Raw genomic sequence first — 12,494 nt, forward strand, 5'->3', positions numbered from 1 at the left:
TTGCTAGGGAAGCGCTTATTCCACTGAGCCATCTCCCTGGCCCTCAACAAGTATTTTGTGATACAGGAAAAGGGCCTGCCATGCTCCCAGGTACCGAGATACAGCACAGCACCTGCACAATAGCTAAACACAAGCTTTATCACCAACTTAGTCCAGAGCTCCTGAGATTCGCCCAGCTGAGGCCGTGGCTATGAAGGTGGACAATGTCTCAGCAGTTGGGGACCATCTTAGAGATTCCCCGGTAGATATTCTGACCCACGGGACAATGCAGCGCTGTCGGGGAAGTTGCTCCTCAAAAACATTCTGTCATCCATGTGTCAGGCTCCCTAGGAGTTCAGAGCCCATAGTGTCCCTGAAAAGCACTTCTGGAGCTCTGTCATCATCTCCTATAATTAATCCACCAAATTCTTTGGAGAGATAGCCCTTAAGTTCGGGAAAATTTGGGTGGTTTTTTTTTTTTTTTGTGGGGGTGTCTTTCTGAGACAGGGTCTCACTGTGTAGTCCTGGCTGGCCTTAAACTCAAAGCAATCCTCCTGCCTCTGCCTCCAGAGTGCTGGGATTACAAGCATGCGCTACCATGTTTACCTGAAAGGTCAGCTTTAAAGTTCAGTTCACAGGACTGTTTACTGCTACTTGCCTATGAGAGGGCACTGGGCAGTCACAGACTTCTCAAAAAGGTGTGTCGGGGCCAGGGAGATAGCTCTGGAATAAGTGCTTCCCTGGCAAGCACAAGGGCCTGAGTTCAATCCCCGGTTCAGCAAAAGGAAAAGAAAAAGGTGGGTCAGATGACAAAATGCGTTCCTACGAGGAGCACCCTGCATCGTTTTTTAATGCCAGTTCACGGCGTCAACAGCAGATGGCAGCAGAAGGCGCTCTACGTCGTCACCGCCGAGCACTCTTGGGGACTTGACTTTCCTATGTGCGTTTACTTTTTTTTTTTTTTTTTAATTCATTTGGTACAGGGTCTCGTTACGCAGCTTGCACTCAGTGATCCTCCTGTCTAAGGCTACCCAGCGCTGGGATTACAGGCGTGCACCACCACGCCTGGTTTCGGGGCCAGCACGGCATGTGGTACTGGACACCGAAGGGGTCCTTGCGCTTGCCAAGCAGGGGATTAGACCGCCGAACTATCTCCCCAGCCCCATCCTATGTGCTTTTATATTCCATCGTTTAGTCAGCCTTCAAACATTTATTCGGTGTCTTTGAATTCTTGCGACCCTGACGGACAGTGAGGATGAGAAGAACGAGGTCATAGCAACAAACCAAAAAGAGATAGTTGAAAAATGAACTCCCAGATCCCAGGGAAACCGAACGATGTTTCATCAATTTAGCAACCACTTTCCTGAGAAACAAAATAAGTGTAACTATGTTAAACATGCAGGTTTTCTGGGCACTTTTTTTTTTCTTTGCCAGTATTGGGCGTTAAACCTAGCACCGAGTGATGCTGCCTACCTCTGACCCCTCTTCTCTATCCCCCCGCCTCCAGCTCAGGCCGGTCTTGAGCTCACTTTGTATCCCAGGCTGGCCTCGAACTCACAACGATCCTTCTGCCTTACCCTCACAAGAGCGGGAACGAAAGGCGTGCGCCACCACGCCCTGCTTGACTGAGGTTTAATTGAACAGGTTCCATTCATTCCATAGCGGGCGCCGGGGACGAAAGCCCTTCTCCGCTCCCCTCCCACTTCCTACATGTCGCTACAGAGAAGAGAGAACTGGCGAAACCTTCCACATGAACATCTGGACTGGGGGTGAGAACGACCGCAAACCCAGATCCGGCAGGCGTATTGGCCACTGCGCGCCGACCTTTAAAGTGGCCAGCGTTCGTCCCGCCCCGGAAGTGACGACATAAACACGGCCCGCCTGTTTCCCGTCGGGCCTTGCGGTGGCGGCGGGAACATGGCGGCGGCGGGAGCTCTGGAACGGAGCTTCTTGGAGCTCAGTGGTGCTGAGCGCGAAAGGCTGAGACAGTTTCGGGAATTCACAGTCTGCGGCCTCGGTAAGAAAATGACCTGTGACAGGACGCGCTCCGAGTCTTCCTGTCGGCTTCCTCCTTCGGATCCCTGGGTCCCTGACTGGGTCCCAGCCAGTTCATTCACATGTCAAGATAGCCTTGGATCTCTGGACTTCTTCCCTCTACCCCAGCAACTTGATGTCTCCCTCCTTTATCCCCTTGCCTTTGGGTTGTCAGGAAGTCGCAGTTGCTTCCCCAGCGCCTTCGGTTCCGTCATTGTAACGGAGCCCGGTGCAAGCTGACCGCGTGCGTTTTGCAGGGACCTCCGGTGCCGCGCCGGGAGCGGTGAAGTACAGCGAGAGCGCGGGCGGCTTCTACTATGTCGAGAGCGGCAAGCTGTTCGCCGTCACGAGAAACAGGTTCATTCACTGGTGAGTGCCGCGGTGGCCACACCCCTGCACAGTGGGGCTGTTGCGCCTAGGAACATCCGTGGCAGTATCCAAAGCATGGCTAGACGTAGTAAAGGATGGACGCTTAGGAAAAGAGAAATAGTTTTTATTTTTAGTTCATGTGAGAATCAGGAAAATATGAGACACAGAGTTCTTTCCAAGAAAGGGGTTCTCTTCCTCCCCTAGAAAAGTCAAAGCGGAGAAAACGGTTTAGGAGACACAGTAGGCCCTTCGGTTTAGTCAGGAGTCCATTATGTTTTTAAAGCCTTTACAGCTTCATTTTGCAGCTCTGTTTAAGCTTCTGTATGTCAAACATTGCTGTAAGGACTGGGATGAAATGATAAATCAACGTTTATTTTCTCAGTACAAAATGTTGTAGCTGTGTAAGAATAGATATGCATTCACCATCCGGCAGTTTCACAAAAGAAAAGATGTCAGTGATTGAACTGTAAGTCTGTAAATACAGATGTTCCTACTTATTCCAGAGGAGAAGAGTAGGGGTGTGAGGAGCCAAGGGGAAGATCACATGTTGCTGGTGGCACAGGGAAAGATTTATATAAAAAGTTACAGTTAAATTGAGATCTGAAGTTGAAAGGTTAGCCAGGCTTGGGGGTGGGGGGAGAACAGTTTTGTTTTTTGGGATATATATATATATATATATATATATATATATATTTGCAGAACAGGGGATTGAACTCAGGCCCTTGCACTTGCCAGGCAAGTGCTTATTCAACTGAGCTATCTCCCCAACCCCCAGGAGAACAGTTTTATGAGCAAGATCAGAATATGTAAAAGCTGTAGGTTGAAAACAACTTGAGGAGTTGGGGAATGCACCAAAGGCCATGTGGCTTAAGTGCAGTAGGTAAAAGAAAGTGATATGAGGGCTGGGGAGATAGCTCAGTAGAATAAGTGCTTGCCTGGCAAGCATAAGGTCCTGAGTTCAAATCCCCAGTACCACCAAAAAAAAAAAAAAAGAAAGTGATATGAGATGTTGAGCCCAAGTGGGCAGGATGCAGGGCCAGGGAGATAGTTGAATGGCAAAAGCACCTGCCTGGCAAGCGAAGGGTCCTGAGTTCGATCCTCGGTACCAAAAGAACAAGTAGGCAAGATGTAAGCAGTGGAGCAACTTCAAGGCCATTTTTAATGTTTTTATTGTGTTGTTTTTGTTTTGTTTTGAGACTGGCCTTGAACTCTGTAGCCCAGGCTGGCCTTGAACTTGTAGGGATCCTCCTACCTCAGCCTCCTGAGGGCTGGGATTTTAGGCATGCGCTCTGCCCAGCAAGAACTTTGGATTTTTAAAGAGCCACATGATCAAAACTGCAATTTTAAGGGCCTGCCTGATAGCTCAGCAGACTAAAGCGCCTTCTTAGGCAGAGTACAGCAGCCAGAGTTCACGTTTGCACTGAGCCAGTGATTAAGACTGGGCATGGTTGCATGCGTCTGTGATTCCAGTGCTTAGGAAGCTGAAAACAGGAGAATTACTACGAGTCTGGTGTAGGAGTGAGACTTTGTAGACACTGCCCTAAATACAGGGGAAAAAACCTGCGTTTTTAAAAAACCAGCTTTTGCCAGGCGAGGTGGTATACACGTGTAATCCCAGCACTCCCAGCATTTGAGAGGCTTAGGCAGGAGATTTGTTGTGAGTTTGAGACCACCCTCAGTTACAAAGTGAAAACCTGTACTATATAGTGAAATTCTATCTCAAAAAGAAAAAGAAAAAAATAACACCCTTTATAGAAAGGGATTTCGGGTTGAATAGGTAAAATACAAATGAACAATTATCTTTGATCATGGCCAAAGTAATATCTGCTGATGGCTCAGTTGTGGAAGAGGCTAGGGCAGTGATGGTAAACATTTTAAGTGTTTTCAGAGATGTAAAAAGCCCATTGAGGGGATCAGGAGTATAGCTCAGTGGCATAGCACCTGCCTGATGGGCACAAGGCCCCAATCAACTCCCTGTACCAATAAAGAAGCCCACTGAGGCACGCATGCCATAGGTTCACCACCACTGGGCCATGGCAAGAATAGATGGACTCAGACTACACTTAGGAATTAATTTCACTGGGGCTGATAATAATTGAATATAGGATGGATGTTGATAAGGAAAGGGAAGGCATAAAGACAGCTCCCTCATTTCTGATGTGACTAAGGAGATATGGAGGGCAGGGCTTGCCATTTTTGAGACAGAGGATGGATTTAGGAGTTGTGAATAATTTCTCTTCACATACCCCCGGCCCCTCTTTTTTGGTGCCAGGAATTGAACAGGGCCTTGAGCTTGCCACACAGGCGCCTTGCTGCTGAGCTACATGCCTCGTCCCGCATACAAAATTTGAAGTGCCTGTGTGGCAACCCTTCAGAAATGCCAAATAAGAAGAAGTACGTATAGCTGGCCGGGCATGGTGGCACATGCCTGTCATCCCAACACATGGGCAGCCAGCCTGGGCTACATAGCAAGGTTCTAATTAGAAAAAAAAAAGTAGAAGAGAGCTGTCAGATGAGAATGGAGTACAAGGAGCACAGGGCAGCACCCTGGGGGTCAGGTTTTATATGAGATTGTCAGATAGGACTGGGCTTTGCTGGCATTTGAGCAGACAGAATAAGGCTCTCTGGGGGTGAACATTTCAGGTAGAGCCTTCTAAGGAAAGCCCCCGAGGCACACTGAGATGGCAATTGAGACGCCTGGTGGTGCACGCCTGTGATCCTAGTGCTTGGGAGGCTGAAAACAGGAGGATCACTATGAGTGTGTTTTACATAGTGAGTCCCTGTAGACCCTGAACTAAATACGAGAGGGGGGGAGGGGAGGAGGAGGGGGAAGAAAGAAAGAAAGAAAGAAAGAAAGAAAGAAAGAAAGAAAGAAAGAGACAGAGCCTTCAGAGAAGAAGAAGAAGGAAGGAAGAAAGGAAGAAAAGGACAGAGCCTTCAGAGGCTGGAGACAGAAGTTTGTCAATGTTGAAAGGGAAACAGGGACTCAGGAGTCTCGTCCAAATGAACAAAGGATAAATTGCGGTACCTGAGCCAGGCCCACAGCTTGCCTGTTTAGTTCAAGGCTTTGACTTTTTCCCTGAGGTAGGAGGAAGGCTACTGCATCATTCAGATGCAGCAGTGTCCTCAGCGATCTTTAAAGGCTTGCCTTGGCTGCTGGGCTAAGAGTAGAGAACAGGAGAGGGAGAAGGGGGGAACACAGGGACATAGTACAGACCAGGGAGGTGGTGGTGACAGGGCCTGTGTCATCACGGTGGATCTGTTCACATTTGTGTGGCCTCAACACAGTAAACCCAGGTTGAGTGTGGATGTTCTCCAGAGGTCTCTCAGCAAGTCAGAACCCATTGTAGGTGAGGGGAAGCAAGTTTTTCTTGGTTTTACTGGGTTTTCCCCCTCCAGTTCGAGGGGACTTTAGGCAGGTTCAGTTTGAAATGCCAGTTAGATGCCAGGGAGGGTGCTAAGTCGGTGGCCCGGGTTTGTGGAGAGGCTGGGCTAGAGATGTAGATTTGGGGCTTGTTGCTATCAGACGCTTCTGTGGTGCTGCTGCTTCCAGTGGTCAAGCCTGTCTTCTGTCTACCACACACCAGTGACAGCGCCTGCCCCCACCCCACATATAGTGACCAGGGCCCTTTGTAAACTGTGAAGTGTCCCTGAGGACAGGGAGCCTCCCCTGCAGTGGAGAACCACACATGCAGGAAGCAATGGAGGCCCCAGGAAGGAGGAGCTGCTGAGGAAGGAGGTGAACAAGAGCAAGGGCCTAGAAGCTGAGGCGAAACTCAGGGAGAATGAAAACCGTCAAGTAGGATGAGATGGAAATCAGCCAGAGGTTGTGGTCATAGGGCCCCAGCCTGGTGGAGCTGGCCCAGCAGAGCTGCTTGGTGGATGGTGCCCAGGCAAGTGGTGAAAGCAGGTGGCAGGGGTGGGAAGAAGTGCAAGTGGAGTTTCAGGCAGCTGGCAAAGACCCTGTGATGCAGCCTGAAGTGTGTGATCAGAAGGAAAAACACAGGACACTGGGAAGGAGCTGGGGAGATAGCTTGGCGGTCTAAGTGCCTGCCCGGCCAAGCGCAAGGACCTGGGTTCAATCACCAGTACTGCATGTCATGCTGGCCACGAAAACCAGGCGTGGTGGCTCGTGCTTGTAATTCCATCACTGGGGTGCTGAGACAAGAGGATACTACGAGTCCAAGCTATGTAGCAAGACCTGTACCAAATGAATGAATGAATGAAAAGATTTAGGGGGAAAAAAGAGTGAGAAGGCAAAAAGAACGTGGCTACTGAAGCCATTGAATATCATGGTGGGGACAGGAGGGGATGGGGGGGTCACATGCCTATAATCCCAGCCCTGGAGGCTGAGGCGGGAGAATCACTGAAAGTTTAAGGCCGGCCTGGACTACATAGCGAGACCATGTCTTAACAAAAGCATAAAAAAATAAAGGGATGGAGTTGTAGCTTAGAAGTGGAATGCTCTAGGTTTAATCTCAGTGGCACACACATGCTGCAAAGTTCGGAAATGCCTTACTGAACAGCTTCATAATGAGTTTTGAATTTCATTAGGCTGTATTTTATAAATCTGTGTAACATGGTGATTTGGAATGTAAATGTGGCCCTTTTGTTGATCCAAATTTCCCTGTACTCCAATTCTGTATTTAAGTGTAGTCACTGCACAAGAAAAGCATAAGCTCTTCCAGCCAGTGTTTTCCCCTTCTTTCTCAGGAAGACCTGTGGGGACACAGTGGAGCTGGTGGAGGAGTCACTGGACACGAACCTGCTGAACAACGCAGTGCGCCTCAAATTCCAGAACTGCAGCGTCCTGCCCAGCGGGGTGCATGTTGCCGAAACCCAGACTCATGTTGTCATCATGATTCTGACCAATCAGACCGTGCACAGGCTGCTTCTGCTCCACCCTTCCCGGATGTACAGAAGTGTACGTGGTTGGGGCCGGGGAGATGGCTCAGTGGAATGAGCGCTGTCCTGGCACGTGCAAGGGCCTGAGTTCAATCCACAAAAAAAAAAAAAAAAAAAAAAGAAGTGTACATGGTTTATCCTTGATCTGGTATTTCCCAAATTACCAGAGGAGTCTCGCGTTCCCTGCCAGAACAGCATTTTTTGGAACTAAGGAAGACTTAGTTTCCTTGTTGGTTCTCAGCAAGGATACTGTGATAGTTACTCTTAAATGACCAGATGCACATTTTATGGTGATAATATGATTCTCTTTAAAAGAGTAGCTCTCTTCTTAGGCCCAGCTGTTCTCATAAGCTCTCTTCTTAGGCCCAGCTGTTCTCATAAGTTTCCTTAGCATTTGGGAAGAACTGGGGCCAGCCAAATAGTTCAGTGGATTAAAGCGCCTGACAGCAGGGGTGGGGGTTATATCACTGGGCCTGCCAGCCCCGCCCCTGGGGCACACTGAGATGGCAGTTGAAACTGGGCATGGTGGCACACACCTGTAATCCTAGCACTCCGGAGGCTATAAACAGGAGAACCACTAGAGTCCGATCTAGTAGTGAGATGCTGAACACTGTAGATCCTTCCCTAAAATATAGAAAGAAGAAAGAGAGAGAGGAACTAAGCAAAATGTGGGTTTTGATCTTCTGTTTTTTCTCGCTCCCCAGGAGTTGGTAACAGAAAGCCAGATGCAGTCAGTCTTTACCGACCTTGGGAAGGTGGACTTCAGGGACCCCTGCAGCTACCAGCTAATTCCAGCAGTGCCTGGCCTGTCCCCTCATGCTGCCACGTCAGCTGCCTGGCTCAGCAGTGATGGGGAGGCTCTGTTCGCACTCCCCTCTGCTGCTGGTGGAGTCTTCATTCTTAAACTACCTCCTTATGACAGACCTGGTAAGTGAATTTCTCCTGACTCAGAAAGTGTGGCATAGGACTGGCCAGATAGCTCAGCAGATTAAGGTGCCTGCTTAGGCAGAGGCAGGGACTGGGGTTTGATCCCAGCATGTGGTGCCAGCCCCACCCCCAGGATGTGCTGAGACTGGGCATGGTGGCACGCGCCTGTAATCCTACCGCTTGGGAGGCTGAAAACAGGAGGATCACTAGGAATCCGATTTGTATAGTGAGGCCCTATAGACCCTGTACTAAATACATTAAAGAAAGAAAGAAAGCGTGGCGTTAAAGCAGCCTCAGGAGGGGGATGGGAATAGAAGCAGCAGCAAGGTATATCGTGCAGAGGTACAGATTCCCTATGATGCGTGTACTCATGTGTCCCAAGGGCGGCAGAAGTGTAGTTGTATGATACCAGCACATACACTCTATGCTCCTCTCCTTTCTTCTTTCTGCCAAGTGTGCTCTATAAATGTATCAAGAAAATTTTATTGGGAGTGGTGCCAAGAATTCAATAACATTTTTAAAAGCAAAAATTTTTTTGCCAATATGCTACCGTTATTTAAAAAAAAAACCAAAACCACCACAGGAGGTGGGGCCTAAGGAGCACTATGCTGGCTGCAGGCAGCAGGCATTGGCCAGGGTGGATATCTTGCTGTGTACCCCGTTCCCCCAGCAGTTCCCTTCCTCTGCTATCTTTGACTCCGTGAGGACTGGTGTCACTGCTATCCCTGCTGAGTCCCAGCACTTGGTCAGTGGCCTGGGAGGTCTCGTAGGTTGGACCACCCGCAGCCACAGGTTTCCTGCTTTGGTTCTTGAGCATTCGGTGGACCGGGGTCTTGTTACAGGGGCGGTGTCAGTTGTGGAGCTGAAGCAGAGCTCCGTCATGCAGCGACTGCTCACAGGCTGGATGCCGACTGCCATCAGGTGAGTGCTGCCAGCCATGTTTCTGGTCCCTGGTCACTGGCCCCAGTGTACAGTACAGGGGCAGGAGGGGGCTGTGCATTTGCGTGTCCTCCCAAGGGCAGCAGAAGTGTAGTTGTGTGGTACCAGCACGTACACTCTATACTCTTCTCCTTTCTTCTTTCTGCCAAGTGTGCTCTGTAAATGTACATTTTTTGCGGGCTAGCCAAATAGTTCAGTGGATTAAAGCACCTGCAAGCATGCACAGGGACCGGGGGTTCGACCCCCAGGCCTGCCATGTGAGCCTGCCAGGCCAGCCCCACCCCCAGGGAATGGTGAGAAGGCAATTGAGACTGGGCGCGGTGGTGTGCGCCTGTAATTCCAGCACTTGGGAGGCTGTAAACAGGCAGATCACTAGAGTCCTATCTAGTAGTGAGACCCTGAACACCCTGTAGACCCCTCCCTAAAATACAAATAAATAATTTTCATTTTTTTCTCTTGGTGCTAGGGATTGAACACGGGGACTCACACACACTACATAGTGCTCTACCACTGAGCCGCACCCCCAGCCCTTTTTATTTTTGAGACAGGATCTCATTAAGCTGCCCAGGCTGGCCTTAAACTTAGTGATCCTCCTGCTTCAGCCTCCTCGATAGCTGAGATTACAGGTCTGACCCCAGCTTTGTTGTGTCTCTTGGATGGAAGATTCTAGTGATCAGACGTTTGCTACAGTAAGTCTCTGGACTTTGGTCTTCATTGTTAGGGGCGATCAGGGACCATCAAACCGCGTCCTCAGTCTTGCTGTCCACTGCGTCGAGCATGACGCCTTCCTGTTTGCTCTGTGTCAGGACCACAAACTACGGATGTGGTCATGTAAGGTGAGTGCTTCGTTTACCGCTGCTGTGAGTTAGTGGGGTTGTGAGACTTGAAGTGGGTCTTGCTGGGTCCCCAGATATATTTTATTTATATCTGATTAAATATGATCAGATCAATCGGTTTGGAAGTTACAGATCATTTTCTGATTCAGTTTCATTTAGATTCATTTTGTATAAACCTCTGCCCCTCAGCTTTTTATCTTTTTATGTTGAAAATTGTGAACCCCACAATAAAGTGGAAAGAACAATGCAAAAGTATACTTTTCGTTAAGAGCAGCAGATACGTTATTTCTTTCTGTCTTTGTTGTTTCATTTTGGGGGTTTTTTTGGAGATAGTCTTCTACGTAGTTCCCATGGGCCTGAACTCCTGCCGATCCTGCTGCCTCAGGTTCCCACGTGCTGGGATGACAGGCGAGTGCACTGTGCCTAGCCTCACCTACCTCTGGCCTTGCGCAGGACCAGATGTGCTTGATGGTCGCCGACATGCTGGAGTACGTCCCTGTGAACAGAGACCTTCGGCTCACGGCGGGGACTGGACACAGACTGCGCCTTGCCTATTCCCCTTCCCTGGGCCTCTACCTCGGCGCCTACGTGCATGCTCCGCAGCGCGGACAGGTAGGAGGCAGGGCACCTGGGGAGAGCTGGAGCTTGCATGTCGGTGAGACTTCCTAGGCCCTGAGTTAGCAGTCCTGAAGACATAGGAAAGGAAGGCTGATCCCCTTCCTTAGCTTCAGAAAAAAATATTTAGAAATCTAAGTGGAGGGGCCAGGGAGTTGGCTCAGTAGAACAAGCGCTTCCCTGGCAAGCATAAGGGCCTGAATTCAATTCCCGGTTCCTCAAAAAAAAAAAAAAAAAAAGAAAGGGAAAAAAAAGAAATCTAAGTAGAAGACTGAATCACTGCGGTGGGATGTAGGTGTGACGCGCTCACAAGGGGTTCATTGCAAGAAGTAACTGTTCCGTAACCCGATTCTGGTTGCCACGGGGTGCAGAGTACTGGGGTCGTTGCACCACTAATGGCCACCCGCTAGGCACTGTGGCTGTGGTGCTGTGCCCTCCCCACACCCACCGCAGCGGTGAGCCCTGAACCTGTGCTTGCTCCAAACTCAACCACCTGTAATCCCAGTGGGATCCTGTTGGCTTGGCCACAAGGTGGCTTTGTACCCTGTAGGGACTCATTAGTCTCTCTCTCTTTTTTCCTTTTCTTCTTTCTTCAGTACTGGGGATTGAACTCAGGACCCTGTGCTTGCCAGGCAGGCACTTATTCTACTGAGCTATCTCCCCGGCCCTCATTGATCTCTTGATGGTCCGAGGGAAAAAAACGGTGGGTGATTTAAAAAATTAAGACAGATAGTAGCTGAGGTCATGTGGAAACCTGTTTGCATGATTGGCAAAAGACCTGAACAACAACAGAGAAACATTTATGTATGCCTTTGTAATGTTAGTATCACGAGACACAGTTGTCCAGCAACTAATGGCTGAAGTTGTCTAGTCAGGATGCTTATCTCAAGACTGAGGTAGCTTGACCTCTTTAGGCCCTGTGGCCTTGTCCTACCCTCGCACGTAGGACTGATTTCCAGATTCAGCCGTTCCCAGCAGTGCCCTGCACCGTGCTGTTCTCTGATTCCCCTGCTGAGGATCCACATTGGGGCCTGAGGCCCTGATGCCAACCACTGTGTCAGCTCCGGCAACAGCCAGGTGCCTCCTGCTTGGTCTCCCTGGTACCAGGCTCTGCCCTGGAGAGAAGCCCTCATCCTGCTTCTGTGCCCCACGCCAGGTGGCTCCCAACACAGGCGTTCGTACAACCTGGCTCAGCTCCCAGTCCCTGTGGGCTGGGGACTGGTAGAAGGGAAGTCACTTTCCGAGGTGAAAGCCCTCGGGTTAGCTGAACCACATGTAACTAGCGGAGGACACGGGCTAGGCCGAGATGGTGCTGGCATCTGCCCTGCTCTTGGCTCCCTCGGGTTCTGTTCACTGTTCACTGTCACTTGGCAGTCTCAGGGTCACTCTTCTTAGCTCGTCACCATTAAGGAGATATTCTTGCCTTTTTGGTCTCAGGATTCCATTATACTCACCAGGATTACTGACACACCCAGTAAGCTTGTATTTATGTGGGCACCGTCTGGAATTTTAAGTATGTACGTGGTCATTTAACCATATCTGTAGTAGTAAACCGCTCCACAGTGATAGTGTATTTAGGAAAATGAGGTATATTTTAGGAAAATGACCTCACACCCTGACTCGCCCCATGCTTAGAAGACTGGCCCCTGTGCCCTTGCAGGCATCTTTAGTGTCCAATTTAGGAAAGGGCCGCTGGGCTCCTGTGTCCCCGCACTCAGGCTGCCGCAAGGGGTTCTCGTAGCTGCAGCACTTGGGGTGCACAGGTGTGTCACCAGAAAAGCACAGAGCAGCTTACCAGCCTGCTAGCTCCTCCTGGACAGGGCCGAGCCTCACTTCTCAGGGTCAGATCTGTGTCCTAGCTGGGTGCAGTGCCAGCGCTTGGGGGCTTCT

The 12,494-nt window shown here is 49.9% G+C and overlaps 1 protein-coding gene across 3 annotated transcripts in view; it reads left to right on the forward strand.

Annotated features, from left to right (window-relative positions):
• The first annotated feature begins 1,885 nt into the window (after window positions 1-1,885).
• Window positions 1,886-12,494, forward strand: part of Nup160 (nucleoporin 160) — a 45,104-nt gene continuing 34,495 nt past the window's right edge. For all 3 annotated transcript variants that reach the window (XR_002820257.1, XM_004626958.3, XM_023710791.1), the window contains exons 1-7: window positions 1,886-1,996; window positions 2,271-2,382; window positions 7,096-7,306; window positions 7,992-8,214; window positions 9,057-9,135; window positions 9,875-9,989; window positions 10,443-10,601. Coding sequence is in view for 2 of the 3 variants with exons in the window: in XM_004626958.3 (XP_004627015.1) it covers window positions 1,897-1,996; window positions 2,271-2,382; window positions 7,096-7,306; window positions 7,992-8,214; window positions 9,057-9,135; window positions 9,875-9,989; window positions 10,443-10,601 (999 nt within the window). In the remaining variant the exon portion in view is untranslated. The remainder of the gene's footprint in view (window positions 1,997-2,270; window positions 2,383-7,095; window positions 7,307-7,991; window positions 8,215-9,056; window positions 9,136-9,874; window positions 9,990-10,442; window positions 10,602-12,494) is intronic.

Source organism: Octodon degus, unplaced genomic scaffold (genome assembly GCF_000260255.1).
Source record: "Octodon degus isolate 3935 unplaced genomic scaffold, OctDeg1.0 scaffold00018, whole genome shotgun sequence".
In the NCBI taxonomy this organism is placed as follows: Eukaryota; Metazoa; Chordata; class Mammalia; order Rodentia; family Octodontidae; genus Octodon; species Octodon degus.